Raw genomic sequence first — 24,810 nt, forward strand, 5'->3', positions numbered from 1 at the left:
AATCTACTAATAAAAAATAAAAGCTTCTGTGCTAAGAAAGAAAAATTGATTAATTCAGAAAATCACTTATTTAAGGATATTCTTACTTGTCGCATACTGAACAGTGATGGCAGCGATCTGGTTTTACAAGATGGCATCTGTCACAGTATCTGATTGCTAAAGAAGAAAGTTCCAAGATTAGACTTCAATGTACACTTAGACATTTAGATTTATGAATTCTGTGCAAAAGTAAATACTATCAGCCAGCCCAGAAGAAGCCCCAGGAAAGCCTTTCAGCATGATCAGAAGCAGCTGAAAATACCAAAGCATTCTTGCAATGCTGAATCTATCACACTGAACCCAAAAAGCTCCCTTTTTGCCATCTCTGCTAATCATGCTAGTTTTTTTTTTCTTTTTTTTTGCTCCCAAGCCTTATAGCTCTGCAAAACAACCAACCAACAAAACCCTCACTAGACAGGAAAAACGTTAAAAGACTGTTCAACAATATAGCTATTTTAAGCTATTATTCTAACAGCTTCAATTTATTATGTGAGATTATCTCTTGGATTTGCTTAGCTAGCCAGCATTCAAAAACTGACAATGTGAGTAGGGTTAGATTCACTCTTAGTTTGGAAGATCTTTTGTTCTTGCAACTGAATGACCAACAAGTAAAACAGTAACAGTTTCTTACTGTGATCTGTCTAGCTATATATGACGTGCAGACAGTGATTCTGTTTTTATTATTTTTTTAACCTATGATAAAAAAAATTTACACAGTTAATGAATGCTACATCCTCTTCTCCAGCCTGTTAGTAGCACAAGCTATTTGTTAATATCAATTTCTGAACAAAAGCAAGGCATTGTCAATCCACTTTAAAATCCTAAAATGTATGCTGCGATTTAGTTCCCAACAATCTTTATAATGTCACTGAATAAATGTCGCTGCACAAAGCTAAATTAAAGTTCTGGAACCACTCTGTTATTTTATGAAATGTGGAAAACACTTCTTCCCTTCAATCCAAACCCTTGAAAACTCTTTTTAAATTAAAGTAGTACATCAAGACACCTGCCTTTGTTAGTCTCCTGAACACCTATTTACCTCCAGACATTGTCCGTGTATAGATAGGAAGATCCTTGGCTGCTCGTCTTAAGACTTCTTGCTGGGATTCACCTCTAGGCTCCCTCTCTAGGGACTCCTTGTCTGAATATGATAGATGAAACTGGAATAATTTTTAAAATCAAAGAAATATTAGCAAATTCCAAGTTAAATATGTAACTGTAGATGTGTAAAGAGGAATAAATATTCATTATATAAAGATGGATTAGCAACATGTACAGGGTATTACAGCAAATAACCTGGTGTTCCCACAACAGCTAATTCATTTTATGGCAGTTGAAGACAAAATTAAAAACACTTCTGATTTGGTATTGATGCCATGCTGAATGCTTCCAGAAGTATTAAGCGACATTCTTCAAGAGAAAGATCAAGAGCTTATCATTCCTCTAAAAGGTCAGTCAATTTACTTCTGTAATGCCAAATATTAACTAGTGAATATAATCTAGGGATGTCAGTGTTTAACTGAAGGAAAATACACAACTAGTAACAGCAGAAAAGACAGCTTTGTTTCCCTTTTATTCTTTGTCATTGCTATTCTCTTCATGCAGGTGTTAGCATGTGTTTTTACTTTAGAGACTGGCTGAGAAAAGGAAGAGATGGGTCTTGTATGGTAAAATAACTGTATCTTGAATATCTTCCTGAATAAAATGGCAGCTTCTGTCACTGCCCAAAACAATAACAAACATGGCTCTAGCAGGTGCTGAAAAGGTAAAAATTACTGAAAGAGATGCTTAGTATACATTAAATACTACAAATTTCTTAAACTCCAAAGTCCTCTGCAACTCAGCAACATAGCCAGCTTTGTCACTGTAGCTTCTAGAAACAGGCAGAAGTCTTTGGTATCTTTATCAGAGAAAGAGGATAGAAAATCACCTTTGAAAATAAGTCCACATTTGGCAGGAAGAGCTGTCTCTATCTTGTGCCAGAAACAGAAGCCCTCTGCACAGCATTTATGTTTACAGGAAAGCTAGTCATTACAATAATATTGATTTTTATTTCCTTAAAAAAAGTGATGCATGCAAAAATAAGAAAGCAGGCAGAAACATGCAGTTAGGAGCCTATTCTCACTTTCACAGAGAAGGCACCACTCTACCCTTCCTGACAAAGCCCACAGACTTCCAGCTGAAGTTGGATATTCACTGTTTAACTTGAGTTTCTCAGGTCAATAATTTTTCCCCTGCAAGAACATTCTTACCAACATCTGATTTTATTTATACTGGGATACATAAGATTTCTCACTACAGAAACTTAGTTTAGAATACTTTTTTTCAAATGCTTATTTGATGTAAACAGAGCTAGTGTTCCATCTGTTTTTTACTGCTCCTCAGAGTAGTCCTCCATCTAAAACCTTTGTGCCTGGGTACCCATTTTCACTCCCATCTTCATGCAGTGCTTGTATAAAGCTGGTATCCACAAGTAAAGAGTGGCACACACTACAGCAAAATCCAACAAAACCTACTTTACATGTGAAAGTTTGAAATAAGCTTAAAAGAAAGCTGTGTGGTTTGCACCAGCTGCAGTATTCATGAAAACAAAATGCAAAAGCTTGTTTTTCAGTCTTCAAATGAGTATTTGCTAGCTCAGTTCACTTGAAAATACATCTTTTTCTATTTGCAGACTTCATCCTATAAAATAGAAGCCAATCAGTAATGTAACATTACAAAATACCCTAATTAAATTTTTACAATACTACTCTAGAAGAATAGGAAAAAGATGTGGAACAACAAGGATGCCACTTACTGCCAGCAACACTGTGTAAATTCAAAGAATATAGGAACACCACACATTGCTTTCTGTTACTCAACTACAATGCTTTTCTACCCCATTTGAAATTCTCCAGTAACATTTTATGATGGATTTGGAATTGTACTACAATCAGCAGAATTTGTCCAAATGCTTTCATGGCATCAGCCCAATGATTTGAAAACCCTTCTAATTATCAGTACAGTCACCATATACATGCACACGTTTTCCTATGTAATTTCCAAATTTTAATTTATTTTGCTCCTACCCACCCAGGCTGCAGTAAAGACTGCAGTGTGAACCTCAGTAAAGATGGCAATTAGTTTGAATTATCTACTTGCTTTCCCAATTACATATCCTAGTACTGAATGAAAACTGTTTGGAAAGGAACCTCCACACAACAGACAATAGAAATCACAAGCTATTCATTGTAGGTTGACCCACTGCATAGAGCAGCTAGAGCTGAGTCCATGTCAAAGTAAGTGTTTGCTTTGTGGGTATTTCCAACTACAGGGCAGCCATAGCATGATTCCTCCTGACCTCAGAGGCTGTGTAACAAAGCACCTACTGCGGACTCAGGGGTTTCTGTACAAAGACAGGGGACAAAAAGTTGTGCTAGCTATATAAAGCTGCATGGGCAGAACTTCCACTGGGGCCACTGATGAAGAACCTCCCCATATCTCTTTTTTCATCTGGCTGTTCTTTACTAGCTCCCCTCCTGCTCAGCCAGCTGTGGCTTCCCACCATCAGCTAACTAATGTGCACTCCCACCACAATCCAAAAGCTCCTTCAGACCAAAACAGATGGGGAAGAAGTTTTAGTTCAGAGGACAGCAGACAGATGCCGACAAGAAATATAAGTCTTAAATACCGGGAAATAAATTTCTGCCCATGTAAAAGTCTGATATTCCCAAGGCAAAGATTCAGGCTGCTAGTTCAAATAACTCATATTTTTCAAGTGGACAGGATTTTTTCTTCTACCATAAATATCTCTTTTTAAAATACCTATTAAAAAATTAGAGAAATTATTACTTTTCTTTGGTCTTGGTCACTTCACTGATTGCAATCTGACTTCTATTAAGAAGCTGTAACTGCCATTTGTGTTTTCCTACAGAATGTAAAACCGCATGAGATCAGAGACCAAGTTGTTCAAACACTACAAAATCAGACATTTGGCTAGGCTATTTCATAAACAAAAGTTATCTTACTTCTTTTGAAGGATTCATTGGTAGCGTAAAGATTGTTTTCCAATATGACCAGACGAACAGCATGAAAAATATGTGGTAAGCAACCAGGCACACAACTAAAATCAGAAGGGAACAGAATTAATACAAACAGACCAGTGATACTGTAGTACTTACAAATAGTGCCTGTAGGCATCACAGATAGTTCTGTAACAGATGTAAATACAGAGGCTCTGGAAAAGCTTTGCCACAAAAATACTGCACTGCAACTCTACATAAGACAAATGCGAACTGCGTAGGGAAGGTCATGATACAGTCTACATAGATTACAGAAGTATGAGGAAAATGGTTAATAGCCATTATTAAAGCCCGTCATTAATTAGCAAGCAGTCTCCCTTACACATTTGTAATTAACTGATGCATCTCTGGCTTTTGGCTTTATAGATTTTGTAGGGAGACTGCTAGCCATGCAAACCCCCACTCTGCCTCCCCCCAGCAAAGCCCCAACCCCCCAAAGGACATAAGGGGACAACGACAAGTGTGAGGGAAGTCTAGGGGTGAATATGCATATGATACCTGAGCAGTAACCATATCCAGTTAATTTGTTTTCCTAGATTTTAGGAGGAATGACAGTTGGGTGGTTTTTAAAACCTACAGGTCCTTTAAATTCAAGCGTTCATTCACTACTTAATATTCTTCACAGCCAGTCAGCATTTATTCTTATTTTTTTAATAGATGAGAATTAACATTTACCATGCTGAGTTTTTTAACCAGAATACAGGAGGTAACAGTGACTTTCCCAAAGAGTCTGCCATAGATTGATGGGTATTCCCACTTAAAAGCTCTCACCCTAGTAAGCAATTCACTACAGTAAATAGCAAATTGTAAATTCATATCCCCTGCTTAACTTACTCTAATGACAAGAAAAGAGTATTCTTCCACAAATTCATATCCTCAAAAAACATCACAATGGGAAACCTGTGCACTTTCACTCCAGGATCTGAAGTACAGCCCTTGTATGGTCAGCGCATGGAGTCTTTTTATATGCCATATTATTCAGGGCTAGAGAATTCTTTATAACACATGCATGATGGTGCATATAAATGCATTAACAGTTGTCTGGTATGCTCTTACTTTTTGCAACTTTGCCTTAAAAGTAACACTGAATAAATATTTTTCATGTTGAAGTTTGTTTATTGAAATAGCAGGAACATTGCAAATATTTACTCTTATTCACTAAGCTGTTAAAAATAGTAAACAAAAGCTAACAGAATCTGAGGAGCGACTCTGTACAAAGCTTTTGGGATGATAGGGGCAAAAAGTCATATGCCATGTCTATAAACTGAAAGAAAAATCTTATCAGCATAAATAAGTGATAGAACTGGACTCGGCACAAAGCACAATATGCTTTTGCTCACTAAAGGACCATCTTGTTATTGCATAAGCATCTGGACAGGAACAGTCCCCACTTTTATCAGAACACTTCTATCAACTCTAAAATAAACCCGATTTACTCAAACAAAATCAGTATTTTTTTAAGCAACAGTATATTCATGGCATATAGTGAGAGCAAAGTAGGACAAGTTGCCTCAGTTCTGTACATGATGCATTTACTGATCTGCATTAAGCATTTTATTGTTGTAAAAAAACTCCTCAGTAACTGACTGACAAGAAAATTGTTCACATATTTAAAAAAAAAAAAAAAAAACCAACCAAAAAAAGGCACCTAATGCCTAAAGACAAAATCCAAGGTTTTCCCTTTGAAGTCTGAAGAAGACTTGAGCTCATCTTGTTTGACCTTGAACCTCCGCTCCCCAGCCTGGCCCCCGTCCCAACTGGTCACTCCTCCCAGGTTATCACCCTGCACTGTGATGGAGACCCCAGGCTACCCAGCTGCTCCACCAGGCCCGTGGCTGCTGAGAGCCCAAGAACTTCATATCACTTGAGCAGGTAAAGAAGAGCTGTCTGCTCCTCCCTGGCAGAAACCTTTATATATTTTACACGCTTTCTTGAAAAAAATCCAAAACCAATACACCAACCAACCAAAAAAACCTCAACTCAACCAAACAAAACAAATCCCAACCCAAATGGAGCATCCCTTGCTTGAAGGCAAATAATTTACAGCTAGCTAGCACAGCTAGAGTTGCCTGGAAATTGGAGGCAACATGCAGTACAGCTGAGCCCCATTTGCCCAGTTTTCACTCCTGAAAAATCTTAGAGCAGAAGTATAGCCAGGATAAGTTTCCTCTGACTGGTGGAAGCCCAAGATCTTGAGTGAAAAGAAGGAAATTTAATGTTCCCCAAGGCATTTTGCTGATCATTTTAATGTGTTTTGTGAGCAATGCCCATCAACTCACTTTTATCCCCTCCCACCGAGTACGGAGCAGAAAGAAACTGCAATTCAAAGCCTGCCCTTTGAATAACATTATTAATAACTAGTAGAAGATAACACTTCTACACACATATAGGGAATGAAATCACTGAACTGATCTCAACTGAAAAAAAAGTTTTTCAAGCAAATGTTTCTTAATTGACAAACATGTTTTCTAAGCAAGGGAGTTGCCAATGACTTAATAAAATCTGCTGGAATTATACAAACATAAAAAGCTCTTCTTCCAAAAGCTCTGCAGCCCTACACTTTACACTTCCATGTTGTGCTGTAGCATTAAAATAGCATCTGGAAAAAACAATTTAAACATGCTACAGCCTCAGGGAAGGAACTGTAGTGACTGCTAACTAGGCAGTTTTATTATATTCTGAGAAGGCTACATATCTGAAGGATTCTATTTCTTTCAAAATGTTAAGAAAATGCAGAAAAAAATCAGCTCCCGTTTAAGTATGTTGCAACTCCACAAATACACTGCTCATTTCTGGAAATCCTGCTTTTACATGAGCTTTCCATATTATGAATAAATCTTCAAAAACCAGAATGTAAGGATTGTTTTAGTTGACGTATCAGACAACCAGTGAGAAGAGTAAAGAAGTTCTGATTTTTCTCTTCTCTGTTTTCAATGGTTACGGCAATAGTCAGGAACAACAAGACATTAAAAGGTGCTGAGAAACAAAAAAAGTACAGATCTACTTTTTTAAGTTAGTCTGTTTCTCAATTCTACTAGTCAACTACTGTTCTACTCTGATATATGAATTACACCAATAAACAGCTAATAAAAATCTTACCTTTTTCTCCGATATTTGTCATTGTCACTGAAAAAAAGAAAAAAGGAAATAAAAAAAATTTGTTTAAATAGAAAATGATGTAACTCAATATTTAAACTTTTTTTTTCAAAGATGGAAGAGTAATCATCAAACAATACACGTTTAAGATCGCACACTATGAAGCTTCCATGCTGTGTACATTCATCACAAGAATAAGTACACAATATCAATTGCTTATAAGGTTTTTTGGCTCCTCTTCCCAGGCTCATTTCCTGATAACTATCTGAAGCTGCAAAAGTTTAATCCAAGAAAAGCCATCTCTGAAGAGCAGTTATTTCTTCCAACTGTAGTTGCACAGGTTTCACTCTTTATGTTCTGTTCTTGAAGTGGAGGTACCAGACTCCAGAACTGGTTTTGACACCAATATTTGGTGATACCTTAGATCTTCATAGCATAAAAACTGAAAGTAAACAAAAGTTGCATTTCCTTTAAGGAATTGCCCACGGATTACAAGACAGTAAGAGAGTGAGAAAGGGCAAGTGTGTCAGGCATATGTCACTTTAGGACATGAAACAGAAAGATGCAGACACTAGATTTTCCAAGGTAAAAAAGAGGGAAGTTTAATTCTGACTCCAGCATTTACAGATTTCTAAAAGTGACAGTGGATTGGAGGGTGAAAGTGCCACCTCTCCAATGACACTGGACAAACCAACAGTCCATCAAGTTTCTCCTCCTCCATAAAAGAATGCAAACCAATTAATTATTAACATAAAGTCCGTGAAAAAGTTTGTTACAAGAACGTAAACATCAGAAGGCTTAGAAAAACTCAAAAAACCAGGGCGACAGGCGTAGAAGGGAGCACACAGATATCACATATCAGTAACTTCATTTTCCTGTCTTGGTCACATTATTTAAAAGTAGCCATCCCACAACAGGTATCTCAGAGAGATCAAAACCTCTTTTTACCCAAACCACTCCACCACACATTTATCCATCCCAGTTAAGCAGTCTACAAGCTGGCATACACTGGTGCCTATAACAGGACAGCAGATATACAAAGCTCTCATCCACTCTTGTTTTCCTAATAAAAATGATTGCACCAGGCTGGTCTTCAAGCAGCAGGCACAAGGCAACTCCCACGGAAAAGCCAAAAAGCCATGCCCTCTGACTGATGGATTAAACACAGGCTTGGTGATTGAGTTAAAGCCAGCATTTAAATACATCCTGCACATTGCAAGGGTGGGCCATGGCCCCAGTGCTGCTCAACACCTTAACTAATGCTCTGGAAGAGTGAACACTTACAAGTTTGCAGATGACACCACCCTGGGGACAGCAGCGGGTACGTGCAGGACTTCCATTCAGAGGGACCATGACAGGCTGGGGGAATGAACCAGTGGGGCCCTTATGGAATTAATGAGGGCAAGGTCCTGCATCTATAAAGAAGCAACCCCCTGCAACAACACAGCCTGGGGACTGCTGGGCTGGAGCAGCACTCTGGAAGAAGCCATGGAGTTGCTGGTGGGCAGCAGAAAGGGCCACCAGCCACATGGGCTCCCTCAGCAGGGGCACGGCTGGTCAGCCAGGGGAAGGGTTTATCCCCCTCTGCGCAGCATTCGTCAGACCACACCAGGACACTGCGGGGATTTGGGCCCCCCAACACAACAAGGAGACACGTCCAGGAGAAGGTGACAGGGACTCATCCTCTAAAGTGAGGCTGCACAGCCAGGGCTTGTCAGCCCTGGAGAAGACACGGTTTTGGGAGGGCCTCCAAGGACCTCCAGGGAGGCACTGTGGAGCTGGGCTCTTCATACTGGCACAGAGACAAGACCCAGTAATTGTAAGCTGAAATTAAAGGATCAGATTTGATAGAAGGAAAAACATTCCCACCATGAGAACCATTCACCAGCAGAGGAAGCTGTCCATATATGTTGCACAGCCTCCACCAGTGAAGTTTTTGAAGACTCAAGCCAATAAAACCCTGAAGAACGTGGTGTGACCTCACACCTAGCCCTGATTTCATCAAGAGGTTGGACTAGATGAGCTGAGGTCCTCTCAAAAATTAATTATTTCACAATTCTGCAATTATAAAATAGGTCTATTAAAATGGAGATTTGACTATAGATCCAGCAAAACAAGTACCAACCTTACCTGAGGGAAAGCAGTAAGCAACCATGCTTATAAAGCTCCTCAAAAAATCAGAAAGAAACCACAGAAGTTGCATAACCCACTATAAAGTAAACTATATTCTGCCCTCAGTTTTCTGAACTCTTTAGAATTGGATAAGCTGAGTATCCACCTAGACCACTGCTAGAGAAGAGCTGAAGGAACATGTATATATACCTTTGACTCTGAGACGCAGACATGCTCCCCTACAATAACGCAAAAGAATCGTACCATTGTAAGAAAACAGTCATCCACCAGATTACTGTTTACAAAACAAAAGACATCTTCAGAGCTGACATGCAATTTAAAAGTGATGGAGTTCTCAAATTAAGACAAATTAGCCGCTATTCAAATTCTGATTTTCTTTCTCCACTTGGAACGGTCAGCAAAGTATGCAGAAATTTTGCCAGTCTTCTTGGAGTAACTACTCTCTGCTAATTAAAAAGTCACAGCCAAGCACACTTTGCAGAATCACCAGTTTCAAAACAAAATCTGTTTAACCAACCTTCACAGTAATTTGTGGTATTTTTCTCTCCTTACAAGGGAATGCCACAGAACACTGCTGTGAAAGCAATTGTAATCTTTTTTCTACCCCATATCTTTGGATAAATGTATTTACTAATGTGTCTGAGATATCTAAATTTTCCACAATGCCTCTAAGTAAAGGACAGACAAATCCAAATTTAGTAATTTCTACCAGACAGCAAACCTAAAGCTTTTTAAAATTTCTGTCCACCTCCAGAAGGAAATGCACTCCTCAGAGTCCACACCTGCACAGAGGACTGTCTTCTCAGCTTCTGCAGTTGCAGTATCTAGCTTGGAACCCAAATGCTCCTGACAGTCAGGACCAGGAAGGCTAAAACACAAGTGCCAAGATGTCCAGTTAACCCCAGGAGGGTGAGAACATGTTTTTGGGTTTTGGTTTATTTTTAATATATGTATCTTGTCATTTAAACTTCTTTTACCACTGAGTATAAATCCAAAGTTATTTCATACACTCCTGAGCTGCAACCACTGTAAGAGACCAGACAAGGAACAAGGCTGAAAAGAGATGCCAGTACCTTCAATCTTACCATCACTTTTCTCCACACATATTACAACTGGTGTTTACAAGGAGATTGGCTGCACTGCCCAACAAGCATTCCCACAGATAGTGACAGAAAGGAACTGTGCAAGATATCCAATAACCTGCATGAAATGAAGTACCAGTCCTTCTGCTTATGCCTTTTTAAATCACCTCTGACAAAGGCTCCCCGGAGGAGGAACAGTGCGTGGGAAAGTAAGGGACAAGCATCTGCAATACAGCAGCACCAGAGAGGAAATGAAGGTGTGGGGTTTTTTTGGTTGGTTGGGTTTTTTTTGGTTTGGTTGCTGTTTTCTTTTTTGGGGGAGGGAGTGGGAGAACCTTTTGTTTTGCACCAATGCGGCAGAACTGACCAACAGGGAAAAAAATGGCTCTTGGAAATCAAACTCTCTCCTAAATTCCTCCTAAAGATTTAAACTTTCTCTTTTTGTTGAATGACCATGATACAAAGACTCTTAGAGTAACTACAAGATGTTTACCCTAAGATCACACTTTTACTATTTAAGAGCATGCAAAATTATTTTCTAATATGAAAAAATCCTCTAATTTTGGATTTGATCAAAGAAATGTTTGCTACTTTTCCTGCCTTTTGAATAGCACATGATATGTTTACTTAAACCAAATTTTTTATTTTTTAGTAGAATCATTTGTATCAGTATTTCAGGCAGTTTTCTCATTTCTGTTTCAAGGGGTTACACTCAGTGTGGTGAAAAGTAGGCCAGACTGTGCATTCTGTCATTAATAAATATCAGCTGAAATGCTGCAAATGCATTTGCTGATAGTTAAACAGCACAGAAATAATACGGGTAAAAAGCATTTATGTCTATGATGACTAAAATAAACACAAAGGACATGGCAATGCTAAGCAATTTCTGGGAGAAAACAGGGTAAATCCCTTTGAGACCAAAATGGAATGACATTCTGGTATACTCAGAGATGGAAATAATTATAAAAACATGACCTGTCTTCAGGAAATCATTAAAAAGTTACAGCTTTGTTTGCCTGAGATACTGCAGGGGCCAATTTCATTAAGAATCACCCTTGCACTGCTAAAGCATCAGGATGCCATTTACAGTTCAGTACCAGCAGACTATCACATCATTAGAGCCTCTCTGGTTCATTACGCAGCTCACAGATGGTGCTCATCAGAATTAGGAACCAGGCTGGGACAGACACAGGATTTCAGCCAATGGAGATGCCAATTTCCTGAGCCAGAAACACTGCTCCCTGCTTGCCCCAAGCAGCCAGAAACAGGAACAGCACATTCAATAGCCAATGCCACTAAGCAGCCTGCACTTGCAGAGAACAACTGCGAAGATGACAGAATGCCGTGTTTCAAAAGATCTTAAAAAGGTCCAGGATGGTCTCCATCACCTAACTAGTTTGCTAGGAAGAGAAATCACATACTAGACACCTTGCACACTGGGTCAGACCAAGTGGATTTCCTACTTCTTCAATTTCCACTTATTTTCTCTAGAAATCTTAATTTTCACTCAACCATGTAATAACTAGGTAGATGTCCATCTCCACATAGCTAGAGACATGGTAAGACACATTGCTAGTACAAACCCCAAAAGATTTTGAAAGATAGATTTCATATCAAAATGTGCATTGATTTTGTAATGTCAAATTTTGCTTGACTTCTAAACTCAACATCAAAGTTTCTGAACTGTAAATGTAATGGCTAGATTTAAAAATAAGTAAAAAAAAAAAAAAAAAAAAAATGGGAGAAAGCAATTAATTTTTTAATTTACAAAATTTTGCTATCATATTTTATGTACATTTTTAAAATATTTAAATCACTGGAATGGGAAAACAAGATATATCTGATGCAGAGACTCTGCAGCCACATCTATAAATAGCTGGTTCTCTCAAACTTTTATGAAGAATCAGTCTTGGATCTGATTCAAAAAACTAAGTACACATTTTATCTTTATAGCATATTTGAAGCTGTAAAACACTCATCTATAGATGCAGTTTTACTCAGCTCTGTGCACACATAAAAGTATTTTATAGTTTTGACAAGTGTTCTGTCATTGCCTGCAACAGTCCTTTAGTAAAAATATCAGTGCTTGCAATAAAAACCTACCTCTCTGCTAGACAGAGCAGTGAATTGCATTGATTCAGAGAGACAAGGTGCCTCCAGTGCTTGGTTTCAGGACAAAAGTAACAGAAATATTTCCAGGATATTTAAGGTTGGCATAGGTAGTCATCAATAACCCATACATTTGCAGTTGATGGTATTTGCAAATGTTTCAGAAGATTCATTTTAACCCCGTGCCCATCAAAGTGCACCACTGTCCACCTGTCCAGCAGCAGCTGCTATCTGGTACCTTTGCATGTAAGGCCACAAAACCAGTGCTTTTGTATAGGGTATGACTAAGAACTGACTTAAAGCTTTCTTCTTAACAAACTTCCCATTTACCTTCCAAGTCACAAAGACAGACTGAAGAATGAAAAGTGTCCAGGTCTACCAAAGCTGTAGACACTTGTGTTGCCAGTATTGCCAGACACTTTTCAGTAAACAAAAACTGCACCCTGACAAGAACAACTCTTAAAAGTTATGTATCAAGCAGTGTTAAACCTTCACCTGAAAAACACAGTCTTGTCCAGTAACTATATCTTCACCATAAACCTTATGTTTTCAACTTCAAGCCATGGTTTACATTTCAAGGCACAAAACCCACAGATAATACACTGGGCACTACATGGAGAGATAACCAGCCATGCTTAAATAGACATCAGTTCTGTTCCGGAGCTGTGGAATGGCAGCTGCCTCCAAAAGTCCAAGAAAGCATTCAAATGAAATTTGGGAAATGCACAGGAGCACTGCTGGCTATAATCCAGAAGCCAATTCTACTTCAGCCCCCAGTTTTGAAACTTTTCTCAAAGTAACCACAGATGTCAGGGTGGGATGGGGTGGGGGGGAAGGGTAGTATTTCCAAAATATGGAATAAAAATGTAAACTTTCTTGGACCAAAGTACTTTTGTACTTTAGCAGCTAATGCGCAGACAAGGCATTTAACCAGTATGTGACAACAGCCAACTGCAATGTTACAAAGTACTTGTATTTCTATAGCCAAACCGAAGCTCTAAATGGTTACAAGACATAAGCTGCAAGAACCATAAATCCTTTAATCTAGAGAACATACTGAGCAAAGAGCTCGAATCCAGCTGACCAAATCCTGGGTCTATCTCTTTTTCTCTTTTTAGCTTTTTTTTCTCCCCACCCTATCAGCTTCCATCTCCTCATTTTCTGCCACTTCTGATGCTCTGCAGACACCGTGACAAGCCCATAGGGCATGTATTAATTCTGCCTCTAAACTGTGATGAATTAAGCAGCTTTATATCCTGTTATAATTCCATTCCACTGATGGTTCACAGGGTCAAAAACCTCAATTCAGCACTAATCAATCTGATCCTCCAGCAAAAATCTTTCATGATCATTAACATCTTTAGCAGCTGGATGTCATTCCATGCTTTCTGTTCCATTCTGAAAGTAGCTGTGGACAGATAAAAGTCACATATTCTATACTAAAAACAATGATGTGACTTATGAGCATTAGTGTCAGTACTGTGAATGTCTTGTTGTACCCCCTCTTCAGCTATGCTCAAGTCATTTATTCTTTTCCAAAACAGGCAAATCACTCACCAGGTGGCAATATTTCCTCCCTTTCCCTTCACTGGAGTAGTTACAAAATGCTTATTGCTCATTTGTTCCACAGTAAATCTATTTTCCTTCTTCAAAATCACAAATTCAAGCTGCATTTTCTGACAGGATTCCCTGAGCAAGAGCATTATCCTGTGAATTAAAATCAGTGCCATGTAAAAATGGATCAAAACTGAACAAAACATCCATTTTCTACTGGCTACAGGATATCTACAGGATAACCCTTTCATCAGCTAAACATCTGTCACAACAGTGTTGAATTTTTTACATTTTCCTTGTTACATGCACCTCCAAATCATGAGCAGGTAGGAAAACAAAACAAAACAAAAGGATGTCAGTATCCGCATTTTTAAAGAACATTTCTGACAAACAGCTGTCAGAAACTGCAAGTAACTACTGTTCTGCCTTACCTAAAGCATGTAATGGATAACCCCTCCAAGTCCCTTATGGTTCTACTAACATGAATTAGAGATGTATCTAAGAAGCGAAATGTAAGAATAATTTTTTTGTTTGCATTTGAAGTATGCAAAGATTTTAATAAACACTGAATTTCCATTTTCAGGTTTTCATAAACAGTGAACCCAATGTGTATTTTCTGAGTATAAAAACATGGACAGAGGTGCTGGGGTGAAGCATTTCATTTGCACTTCCTGTTACTGTTGTTCCATGTATCATAGGTTGAAATTTCAGTAGCTTGAGCTACCAAAGTTCACTGTAGTCACTGTGCACTGCCTGTATTTCCCCATCCTTTTTAGAGAAAGAGCAACAAATCTGTATCCGTTAGGCTCTCATAAACACACTCCAAATTTTTTAAGGTAAGGAATAATTAAAGACACAGTAAGTTTAAACACAAAGTTATTCAGGGTGAAAAAAGAAGTACTACTACTAGACAGGGCTTGTGAGATGACAGTACTGGCAAAATCAAGATAATTGCATTGGATTAGGGGTAAACAATTTCTAGTTGAGTGTTTTAAGACCAACTCTCATACACATTTAATTGCAGTATTCATTCTACATCCAGCAGAAAGAACTGTTTGCTAGTGTTCAACACCTTTCTCCTTCTTGTTGAAGGTTAAAGCTGCATGAGCACTTACCTGAATCCACTCATAAAAGAGACAGAACTCTAGACATGGCAATACTAGTGTTAAAACCAGTGGATTCATTTTTCTAAGACCCCTTTTTGTTTCTAAAATGCTACTCAGTAATGTAACTACTCAGCTTTAGGTATATAAGGAATCAGCTTAGTAGATTTCTTAAAAAAAGAAAAAAAATCCCTCCTATAATGCTTGGATGAAATAAAAAACAACCCCAACAAATAAACTCTAACAAAAAAACCCACAAACCCATTCAAAATACTACATTTGAAACACTTTCTCATCATTAGAAGCTCAAAGAGACCACTTACATTATTACAACAGCGCAGTCCTTGCTAGGTCCTATTGCACAACAGTTAACACAGTTCCCTGTATGTTGCCAGCCTCAATGACAGCAAGCTGCAGAAAAAACCCCAGCTATATACGTCCTCTTTAGCATTCAGAGCTGCAGGAATAAAAGAAGCGCTGAATAGACAGGCCGGCTTCAAAGCATTGAAATGCTTACAGTCTATTCCTGCCGTTGGCTCTCGTTCCCAGAGTTGTTAGTTATTCCTTCTGTTGTTTACACTAAATATTCATTAGTAAGACAAAACATAAGCTTATTTTATTTTAATATGCCAAAAATGAGAGAAAACATCCATATATAGATAAAAGATGGAATTACTGGCGATCGTGGATGACTATTATGCTGAATTAAAAACCTGGTGAGCCAGCTCCCACTGGAACGTGTGGGAGTGGGTGGGAAATAAACAAACAAACAAATCACTCTTGTCCATTGAAAGGAATTCAGTTAAAATATGCTTTAGCTGAGCCCCAGGATTTCACTTCCTCCCCCTCCCATTGCAGGCCTTTTGCTCTGAGGGGTTCTCAGGAATCAGTGAACCAGAGTTTATAGTCTGAAGCAAGTTTTAAGCACGTCGTCTCCCATAAATCTACCTACTTTCAGCTAAGCTAAAACCCAATCTTCCCCTGTTGCACAGTTATGCAAAATAAAAACTACAGTAGAATACTGAAGCAGTAGCGCCCACAGCAAGCCTACTGTACATACCTCAAGGCTGCATACATTAGAACATGAACTACAGAGTGGCTTTTCCCTGGAACATCCTTGCCCTCCTCGTGTCAGCTTACAGCTCTCCTTTCCAGGCTTACTCAGTCAGTTCCCAGAACCTACAGACAATTTGCTTCCTTGTGCTGGAGGTAGACGCTTCATTGTTCCTCTCATGAGGGCACAGCAACTTTATTGAAGTGTTGTTTAAAATGAACAGGTTTGAATGGTGTTAGCAAAGAAAAAAAATGCAAAAAGTCTAACCTCCAATATAGGAATTACAGCAAGTCTTGATACAAAAGCCAGAGGTGCTAGGCCTGGCAATCACTTTTTGCTTAATCCCTCAACTGCTCAGCCAAGCATTCATAGGACAAAAATCCTATCAGTCTTCTGTATGCAATTAAAAAAAGATAAAATTAAAAATTAGGTACTAGTCTGATGAGATTTTCAACACAAACAGCTGAAAACTAAGTACATCTAATTTATATTCCCGTGTGCCATTATGCTGACATTGTTACTGAAACATAAGTATGCCACACATCAGCCTCTAGAAATCAGATTCAATGATTTTCTACAAGATACACTGAAACAGAACCAAAATCAAAAAAAATCCTTCCAAAGCAAGGGAGGCTGGTGAGCTGGTAATTTAACAAACCCTTCTGGCTCGGCTGCTCTAATTCACACAAACGCTCACATCACACCCGGCCTCCAGTGCGCACTGAACGAGCCGCCCGACGCTAAGGGTCAGGCGCCAAGGAGCGCGGTCAGGATCACTTCCCACTGTCCTGGCAGGCTGCCGATGACAAAGAAGGGATCAAGAAGTTGCGACAGCTGGGCATTTTCTAGACGACTGAAGGAAGGGTGGCACAGGGACACTCGCGGATTTCCTGTTACCTATTCCTGCTTCCACGTCCGCCCCCATACGGCTCTGTACATGTGTGTGCGTGTCGAAGGGACGGCGAACTCAGCTCAGCCAGCGGCACCGCCAGCCCCGCTTCCCGTGTGCGGGGCTGGGACCGGCCACGCTCTGCGCACTCCACGGAGGGAAACTCACGCCTGCGGAAAGCCCCGTGCGCCCGGCTCCCTCCCGGCGTGGCAGCGGGAACCAGGCGCGACGGTCGCGGGGGATACCGGGCAGCGCGGATGTCCCTCGCCCGCCCGGGGGGCCGGGGCGCGGGGGGTCCGGTCCGGTCCGCCCAGCCCAGCCCCGGACACGGTCCGGGCGGGGCGGCGACAGCTGCAGCAGCAGCAGCTGGGGGCGGCCCCGGCGCGACAAACAACAGGGGCGGCCGCCCGTGCCCGCCCGGCTGCGCTCCCCCGGCCGGGGCGGCGGCGCCCACCCGCGTCCCGCCCGCCCCCCGCCGCCACGGCGGCACTCACGCAGGCAGAGCTGGGTGACATAGGCGTAGTAGGACCAGCAGAGGATGCTGGAGATGAAGAGCACCGGCACCCAGTAGAGCAGCCGCTGGCAGCGCCGCCGCACGCCGCCCCAAGCGCCCGGCGCCCCGGCTGCCGGCGGCGGCGGTGCCGCCATCTTCCCGCACCGCATCCCGGCCGCTCGCTCCGGGGGCCCGGGCCCCGGCCGCGCTCCCCGCCGGAGCCCGCCCCGGCCCCACCCTCCCGGCACGGCCGCTCCTCCCACCGCCCGCCCGCCGCCCGCCTCTCCCCCCGGGCTGGGCAGGGCAGGGCAGGGCGGCTGGGGAAGAACCGCCCCGCAGCCCATAGCGTCCTCTCGGGGTCCGGTTATCCCTGCCGGGCCGCGGGCAAGGGCACGGCCGCCAGGTTCGGCGCAGCGGCCCCGCCCGGCGCAGGGCGCGGCTCCGGCCTGGGGCGGCCGCCACGTGCAGGGACGCCGGGGCGGGCGGCGGCCTGTGCTCGACGCCGCTTCCCTCATCATCCCCTCTGAAACCGGGATGGCGACGCTTAAGAGCGCCCTTCTAGCGCTTTAAAACACCCGGTTACAAAAAGCGCTGCCTGGTTTGCAAGTAACGCGTACAGGGAGCAAGTGCTGCGCGCTGCCGTGCCTCGGCGGGCAGGAGGCAGTGGGCGGCCGCGGTGGGCAGGCATGGCTGCCTTGTGGCTTTTGGCAGCTGTTCGTGCAGGGGAAGGTGGCGGAAGGTTGTGCTGACTCACTCTTCGCAGAAAGGCTTTACTTTATACTCATCGTAATGAAACGCTTGTGAACTATAACAGCGAACCCAGCCTGCATTAGGTTGTGTGCACCCTAATCGTTGGTGAATTATCACTGCAAAACCAGTAATGTCGAGCACGGCCTGTAGTATTGCTGCAGTCTGCTGGAATCTCTCGGAGCATCAGCGGTGCAGTAGGTGGGAAGTGGCTGGTTGATTAAAATGGGTTTGGACTTTGAAAAAAAACTTCACTAATATCTCATGCAAGAGACTACACATGAAGATAAGTAATCTCTGTCTGGAAGGCATACAAGTGCCATTGAAAAAAAGGCTGTGAGAGAGGAAAAAATATTGGAGAAAATAAGATAGAACCACTGGCAGGTGTTGCTGGCAGGTTCCAGAGTAGGAAATGGAGTAGCTGTAGTATGTTTGTTGAAGAGACGCAAAAAAAGAAGTTGACCATATCGCTGCAGTGTTTTTATGTGATGCAAAATCATGCACCCCTCTTATTGATCAAACTGAGTGATTTCAGTTAGCCACACTGAACTGAGTGAATGACCAACAAAGGATAATGTATTGAGAGGGATTTTATATATATATATATCCCATGGCAGTAAATCATCCTTGCCTGTTCAGGAAAAAGACTTGTATATCATTCTGAAGGGCTCAGCAAAACCATTTCCTCAATGTATGGTTATTACAGTATAGAAATGAAAGAAATATGCTACCAAAAGATAGAAACATAATAATTAAGAAAAAAGACTCTGCATAATGGGGAATTTTGTATTATACATTTAAAGGTGAAGATACAGTGAATGGTGCTGAAAAGCTAGATTTTATATTCCCGCATGCTGTATTTCTCAAAACAAGAGTAAAGAGCCTGAAACCAATATGATGTAGACAATAAAAGCGTTTTATTTTACCTTAATTAATTGTCCAAGTCATTGCTGAAGCCAGCATTTTAACAGAACAGTCAAGGGATTTTGCTTTACTATGTTTTAATGAAAACATCTGTGATTATTCAACACAGATTTTAAAAGCAGAAGGAATAAGATTGCCACTGCCTGAAGGCAAGCCTCATGCTCTGCTGGCAAAAGTTAAAAGAAATGAAGGCAATTAAATTCATTTGATGGCTTTTTGCACATATTTGGAAATACGTGACAGTGACCTTTCTCAGGTATCAAGGATAATGCATCTGTTGTAGTCTGTTTCCAGGGAGACATGTCTGTACCTTGAGAAGTTTGCAGCTAGATGCTGTGTATACTGTAAGGATGAAGTAGGTTTTGCATTGTCTTAGGTGCTATGAAAAGGTTTTTCCTGTAAACCATTTTAAAATGCTGTACGTGACATGGGGCTTATTAACAACACATGCCAGGGAAACACAGTAAACACTATAGAAAACTTCATAATATAGTAATTTATTCTTTGGAATCATAGTTATTGTAAAATATGATGCATATAGAGAGGTGGTAGTTTGCCAGAAGTGTGGAAATAAAAAGATGACGAGTTACAAAGACCTTAAATTATATCATACCATTTCTGTTCAGAAGCTTTTCATTATCCCTTCATGGAAATGGGCTGGTGTAGTTCAGCATTCTGCCTTTTCCATGGCCACTACCACCCTCTGCTCACTGCTCAATGTTCACAGTAATCAGAATTCTCTTATTTCATGTGCTAGTAATTACATGAATAATTACTATAGTGTATGCTTTACCATAGCTCCAAAATCATGGTTATATGGTTCAAAATTAGTGAAATAAACAGGCAAACTTCACTTCAATTTAGATGGAACAAAACAGCTTGCCCTGACTAATACTCTGAATTATCTTGGAGCATCCTTTGGTCAGAGAGCTGTAATGAATCCCTCTCTCCTCTCCTTGTGTCTTTTCCCCATGGACACGGGCTCTCTAGCCCTCCTTCATGTCCACAGTTACTTTCCATTCCTTCCCTGACTCTCAGCACTCTCCAGCTGGGACACGAGACATCCTTTCCACTGTACTTTTCCTCCTCTTCCTCCCTCTGGGTATGACCTGCAGAAATTTTAGGTAACAGCAGGAAAACTCAAGAACAAGCATATTCAAAGGAGCATTGTGTTACGGCATAAGTAAGTCTTGGGACAGTCCAAGCCATTGGATATTAATGGAGAAGTTTCCCGAATCAGTGTACTTAGGCTTTGTCTCCACAGTGAGAGAGTTTCTTGGGGCACAGTTTATTGCTGCTTGTATGACATGTTCGAAAGAAAAAGAGAGAGGAAATGAAGGTAATTTTCTTGTCAGGAGCTGGGCTGAAGGAAGCTGGGGTTTGAGGAGGCAGCTTGAGTGTTTGGCAAATTGAAATAAAATGTTCTTGTCATAAGTGGTACCACTCAGGCTTTCCCCTCAGGCAAGGTATATGCAAATTATTGCTGGTAGATTTTTTAAAATGTGTCTCTCCTGGCATACATTTGGGTATTTCTAACATTGCTGCTTCTGACTATTCTCTGTACCCACTTGTGCAAAGGGATGTTAAAGGAAGGGGTTGCCACCCATAGCTCTGGGGCTGGGCATCCTCCTCCCTGCTGGGCCCCAGTGTGGGGGCCTGGTGTCTCTGTCCCAGGCTGGTGAAAGTGGCTGCTGCTTTCCTGCTCAACCAGCAGCAACTTCAACAGCACCTCTGCCCAGGGCTCTCGCAAGTGCCAACAAACAGCCTTTCCCTTTTTCCCCTTTGGCTGTCAAGGCTGAGGGTCACTAGTGAAAACACACATGCCTCCCTCCTCTACCCTCACAAGCACATGCATTGTTGCAGATCCCCAAGTACAGGCATGGCCTCTCTGGTTTTCTGATAGCCCTGCCCAGATCCTAGACCTTCTTACCTGCCCCATGGTCCCAAATCACCAGCTGTCGAGCTTGGTGCTCACTGCAGTCTGAAACAAGCATCCTCCCTCTCCACATACCCTTGCCAAGTACTCTGGCTCACCAGGGCTGTCCCTGTTGTTGTCTCTGTGAGTGTTGTTCAGGTACGTTGTACATCTCTGTGTTTGGCTTCCTCCCTTTGCCATTCCACTTGATAAGGTCCTTGATTAGTTGACATTAATGAAGCAGGTACTCTCTCCTTCCATTTGCTCTGACAGGTGGATTCCAGCTGGGTTCAGATACAGAATGGGGAGTGAAAAATGTGCCTCTTTCTCAAGGAAGGCATCTTGACACCCTTAGCATGCAGTCCTAATTAAAAACTACTTCTTTAATTAAAAACTACTCCTTTGCAAGTCTAGGGGGCTCTTCTCCTGTCTGTAAGCAATCTGATACAAAGGAATACTTCCTCCCCCACCAGGTCCCATGTATTCAGTGGAGGAGGAGGGAGAGTAGGACAGGAAAACACATATTTACTCCTACACAAGTGCAATACACAGAGCAGCAGCTAGAAGCAGGAATACACACAGACAGACTGACAGGCACTCAGCTCTCACTGGGTGAACCAGCAGCCCTGCAGGGATGCTCCTGGCCTTCCTGACAGTGACTGTGCTGCTTGCATCTCTCCAGAATGTTTGGGTGTGGGACCACACTTACGAAACACAGGAAAAGAAATCTCTGTAACATTTCTGGTGTAAGATATCACCTGGAAAATGTATCTTGTATCCCAGCTGGAGTTAGGGACCATCTGTGTATAGTTCGTAGCTCCTGGCTACATGAAAACAAGCAGTTAAGCAGCCTCCCCAGTCTCAGCTAGCTGTCAAATGTATTTTAATTGAAGGGCTGGCCCAGATGCGTTCAGCTCCTTGCTCACCATCTCATCCCGGCTTGGTACTTAATTATTTGCAACTGTTTATGTGCCCAAACCTAACTGTTGTATGACTTTTTTTTCTTAAATTTTTGTCATAATTTTCCTGGTTCCCCACAGGAGAGGCCCATTTAGCTCCTTTCCAATTCCTTCCTCAAATCTTGATTTCTACCTCTGTATTGATATAATACTGTATTTGTCAGAGTCTGCCTTGAGGGAAGTTTTTTCAAGTCCTATTTGGGCTTATTATCCACCCACTCTTCTGTCACTTACAGTGGTAATTTTTTTCATTGCATTGTTGTTTTGGTTTTTTTCCTCAGATGCATTAATCTGGGAATTTTCATTCCCTTGCTGCTTTTCCATTTGTCACTTCAGGTGGGAAACATGGGCAAAAACGAAACCAGTTCAAATCAGTACTAGCTCTTGTGCAGTGGAGCCCTGTACAGTGCCTTAAAGCAGGTCTCTGCTTAGGCAAAAATCAAAACCCCTGCAGCAGAAAACCCTTCAAGAGCTGTATGTGAGAAACCTTATCCCATGCTGTGTGCACCATTCCAGTGCTTTCTGCCCTTTGGAGTAGAAGTTATGTGATTTAATGGTTGACTCCAAGACCAGACATCTAAATTTAAAATGAGCAATCTGATAACCTCCTTTTTCTGCACCCCCCCCCCCCCCCCCATTATTCCAGACAGGGTAGTTTAAAACTTACTTTTACAGCTTATGCCCTGAAATGCCTTGACAGACTTGAGCCACTCCATGCCTTGGTCATACATCTAGGTTTGGCTGTTGTCCAAAGATTAAATACCTGCCTATGTTCGTGCTTTTTGTTGCTGGGATCCTTAGAATACGTCTGCCCAAAATGCAGCAACAGCCACATTTTCTTTCTTTCCACTTCCCATGGAAATGCTTTAACTGCCAAACTGCAAGCCAGTTTTGGTAGTTTGTCCACTGTCTTCATGAAATGATACAAAGAGGTTGCAAGAGTCATAGCACAGAGAAAGTAGATGCTCCAGCAGCCTCTTAGGGCATCTGCCTGAAAGAGCAGAGACTTCTGGATTCATTGTTGCTCCTCATAGTGGGTTTTGTCACACAGTTTCCAAGTGTAAGGCCATTTTTTGTAAAGCCTACGTAACTAACTTCAGACTCAGTATTTTATTGCAGAGATTAGAATACCTGAAAGTTTATTTTTACTCTTTTGAATCTAGGTTGTAGCTTCTGAATCAGGGTTAGAGTTAAAAAACCCCACAAGTAATACATTGTGTTTTCTATGTATATCTGTATGTATAAAATTACATATTTTAATTAAAAAAATCAAGTGGGTACTAGTATTTTTATAGAATGCTACTAGCTAATTATAATGTTCATCTGTGGGAGGAATTTGTAACTCAAACTAGTGGTGAAAATTAACATTACCCATTCAAGATTAAAGCACACCCTTTGTATTAAATTGTATATGTAAGAAAATAAATGCAATATATCCAAGGGCACTGTCTGCTGACAGGTTCAGGGTGCCAAATGCTTTAATGGATTCTCAGATATAGGGAAGAATACTGTGCATTCAGACCTCACACATATTAAAAAATATTCATATAAGTTTTGGCTTGTTTTTAAGGGGAATTCAGACTTGGTATTGCTACAAATTAGTTCCAGATCCATTTTTGAATAGTGTACTTTTGGTCTGATTCTTTTCCTTCTGCAAGAATGAGTCTCAAGTTCTTTTCCTAGACACTGTCTTGACTATATCCTCAGTGGGACAAGAGGGCAAGACACATCATTAGACAATGATCATATCACACAATGTTGCATCAAAGTGAAAAATTCCTGTATCATTTTTTCCCCCCTTTATTTCAATGCATTTATATTCTGATGTTTAGGTGGAAAAGAAGAGATCAAATAACTACAGAAACCAGGCAGTGTGACTAACAAAATGCTGAAAGTCACTGTTCAGTACTTTGGGTTTTTGTCCCTTCACGCTGATAATCTATGTCATACAAAGCCAGAATCTACAGTGGAAGGAGTCTGTATCCACTTACTGCTAAAATGTGCAAGGAGGGAAACTGCCACTGGGATCTTAAACATCAGCAGATTATCAGGGAGCAGCCTGCACCACAGGATATTCTGCCAGGAGCTAGGGGCTCACCACAGCTCAGGCAAAAGCTGTTTAGTATCCCAAGGCTACCCAAAGCTGAGGTTTGCTAGTTCTCATTTTATCCGAGCTGGTCTGGGCATCTGTGGGCAGTTCCTAAGCATCCTCTGAATATTTACTTGCATTATTACAGTTTTCTTGACTTACAGAGGAGAACAAGAGCTGCTTTTAAACAAAGACTTAATTTATGCAACTTTTCACACAATTTAGTTGCAGCATACACATCTTCTGTGCTGCCAGGAATTTTGCAGATTTTTAATAAGGTTTTATTGAGCCCAGTGACTGTTGCTTATCCGAGGGGTGCCTCTACAGCAGATGGCATGTGCCATTACTGTGCCTTGCTTTCACCTGTCCTTTCATTTTCAGGTCTTTTATGCAGAATTCTGTGGCTGAAAAGCGAAGCTATCTAAACAGATGACTAAAAGAAGAAAACAAGTCTATTTTTTTGTCATGGCAAGATGCTCTATTTCAAAGTGCTTACACATTCACGTTACCAAAAAAAGATTATTATGACAAAAGAATTTGAATTATATACACTGCAAAGAAAA

The 24,810-nt window shown here is 41.2% G+C and overlaps 1 protein-coding gene across 2 annotated transcripts in view; it reads right to left on the minus strand.

The window, feature by feature from the left end:
* The window catches only part of ZDHHC2 (zinc finger DHHC-type palmitoyltransferase 2), a 35,599-nt gene extending 17,793 nt beyond the window's left edge, over nt 1-17,806 (minus strand). The window contains exons 1-5 of one of the 2 annotated variants that reach the window (XM_041403022.1): nt 17,615-17,806; nt 7,200-7,226; nt 4,047-4,141; nt 1,079-1,199; nt 87-156 (exon numbers count right to left, since the gene is read on the minus strand). In XM_041403022.1, the coding sequence (XP_041258956.1) occupies nt 87-156; nt 1,079-1,199; nt 4,047-4,141; nt 7,200-7,226; nt 17,615-17,783 (482 nt within the window). In that variant the 5' untranslated portion in view covers nt 17,784-17,806. Of the gene's footprint in view, nt 1-86; nt 157-1,078; nt 1,200-4,046; nt 4,142-7,199; nt 7,227-15,500; nt 15,565-17,614 lie in introns of those variants that run through there. The other variant, XM_041403023.1, reaches the window with a different exon arrangement.
* Nucleotides 17,807-24,810: the final 7,004 nt, after the last annotated feature.

Source organism: Onychostruthus taczanowskii, unplaced genomic scaffold (assembly GCF_017590055.1).
Source record: "Onychostruthus taczanowskii isolate IOZ18803 unplaced genomic scaffold, ASM1759005v1 scaffold2, whole genome shotgun sequence".
In the NCBI taxonomy this organism is placed as follows: domain Eukaryota; kingdom Metazoa; phylum Chordata; class Aves; order Passeriformes; family Passeridae; genus Onychostruthus; species Onychostruthus taczanowskii.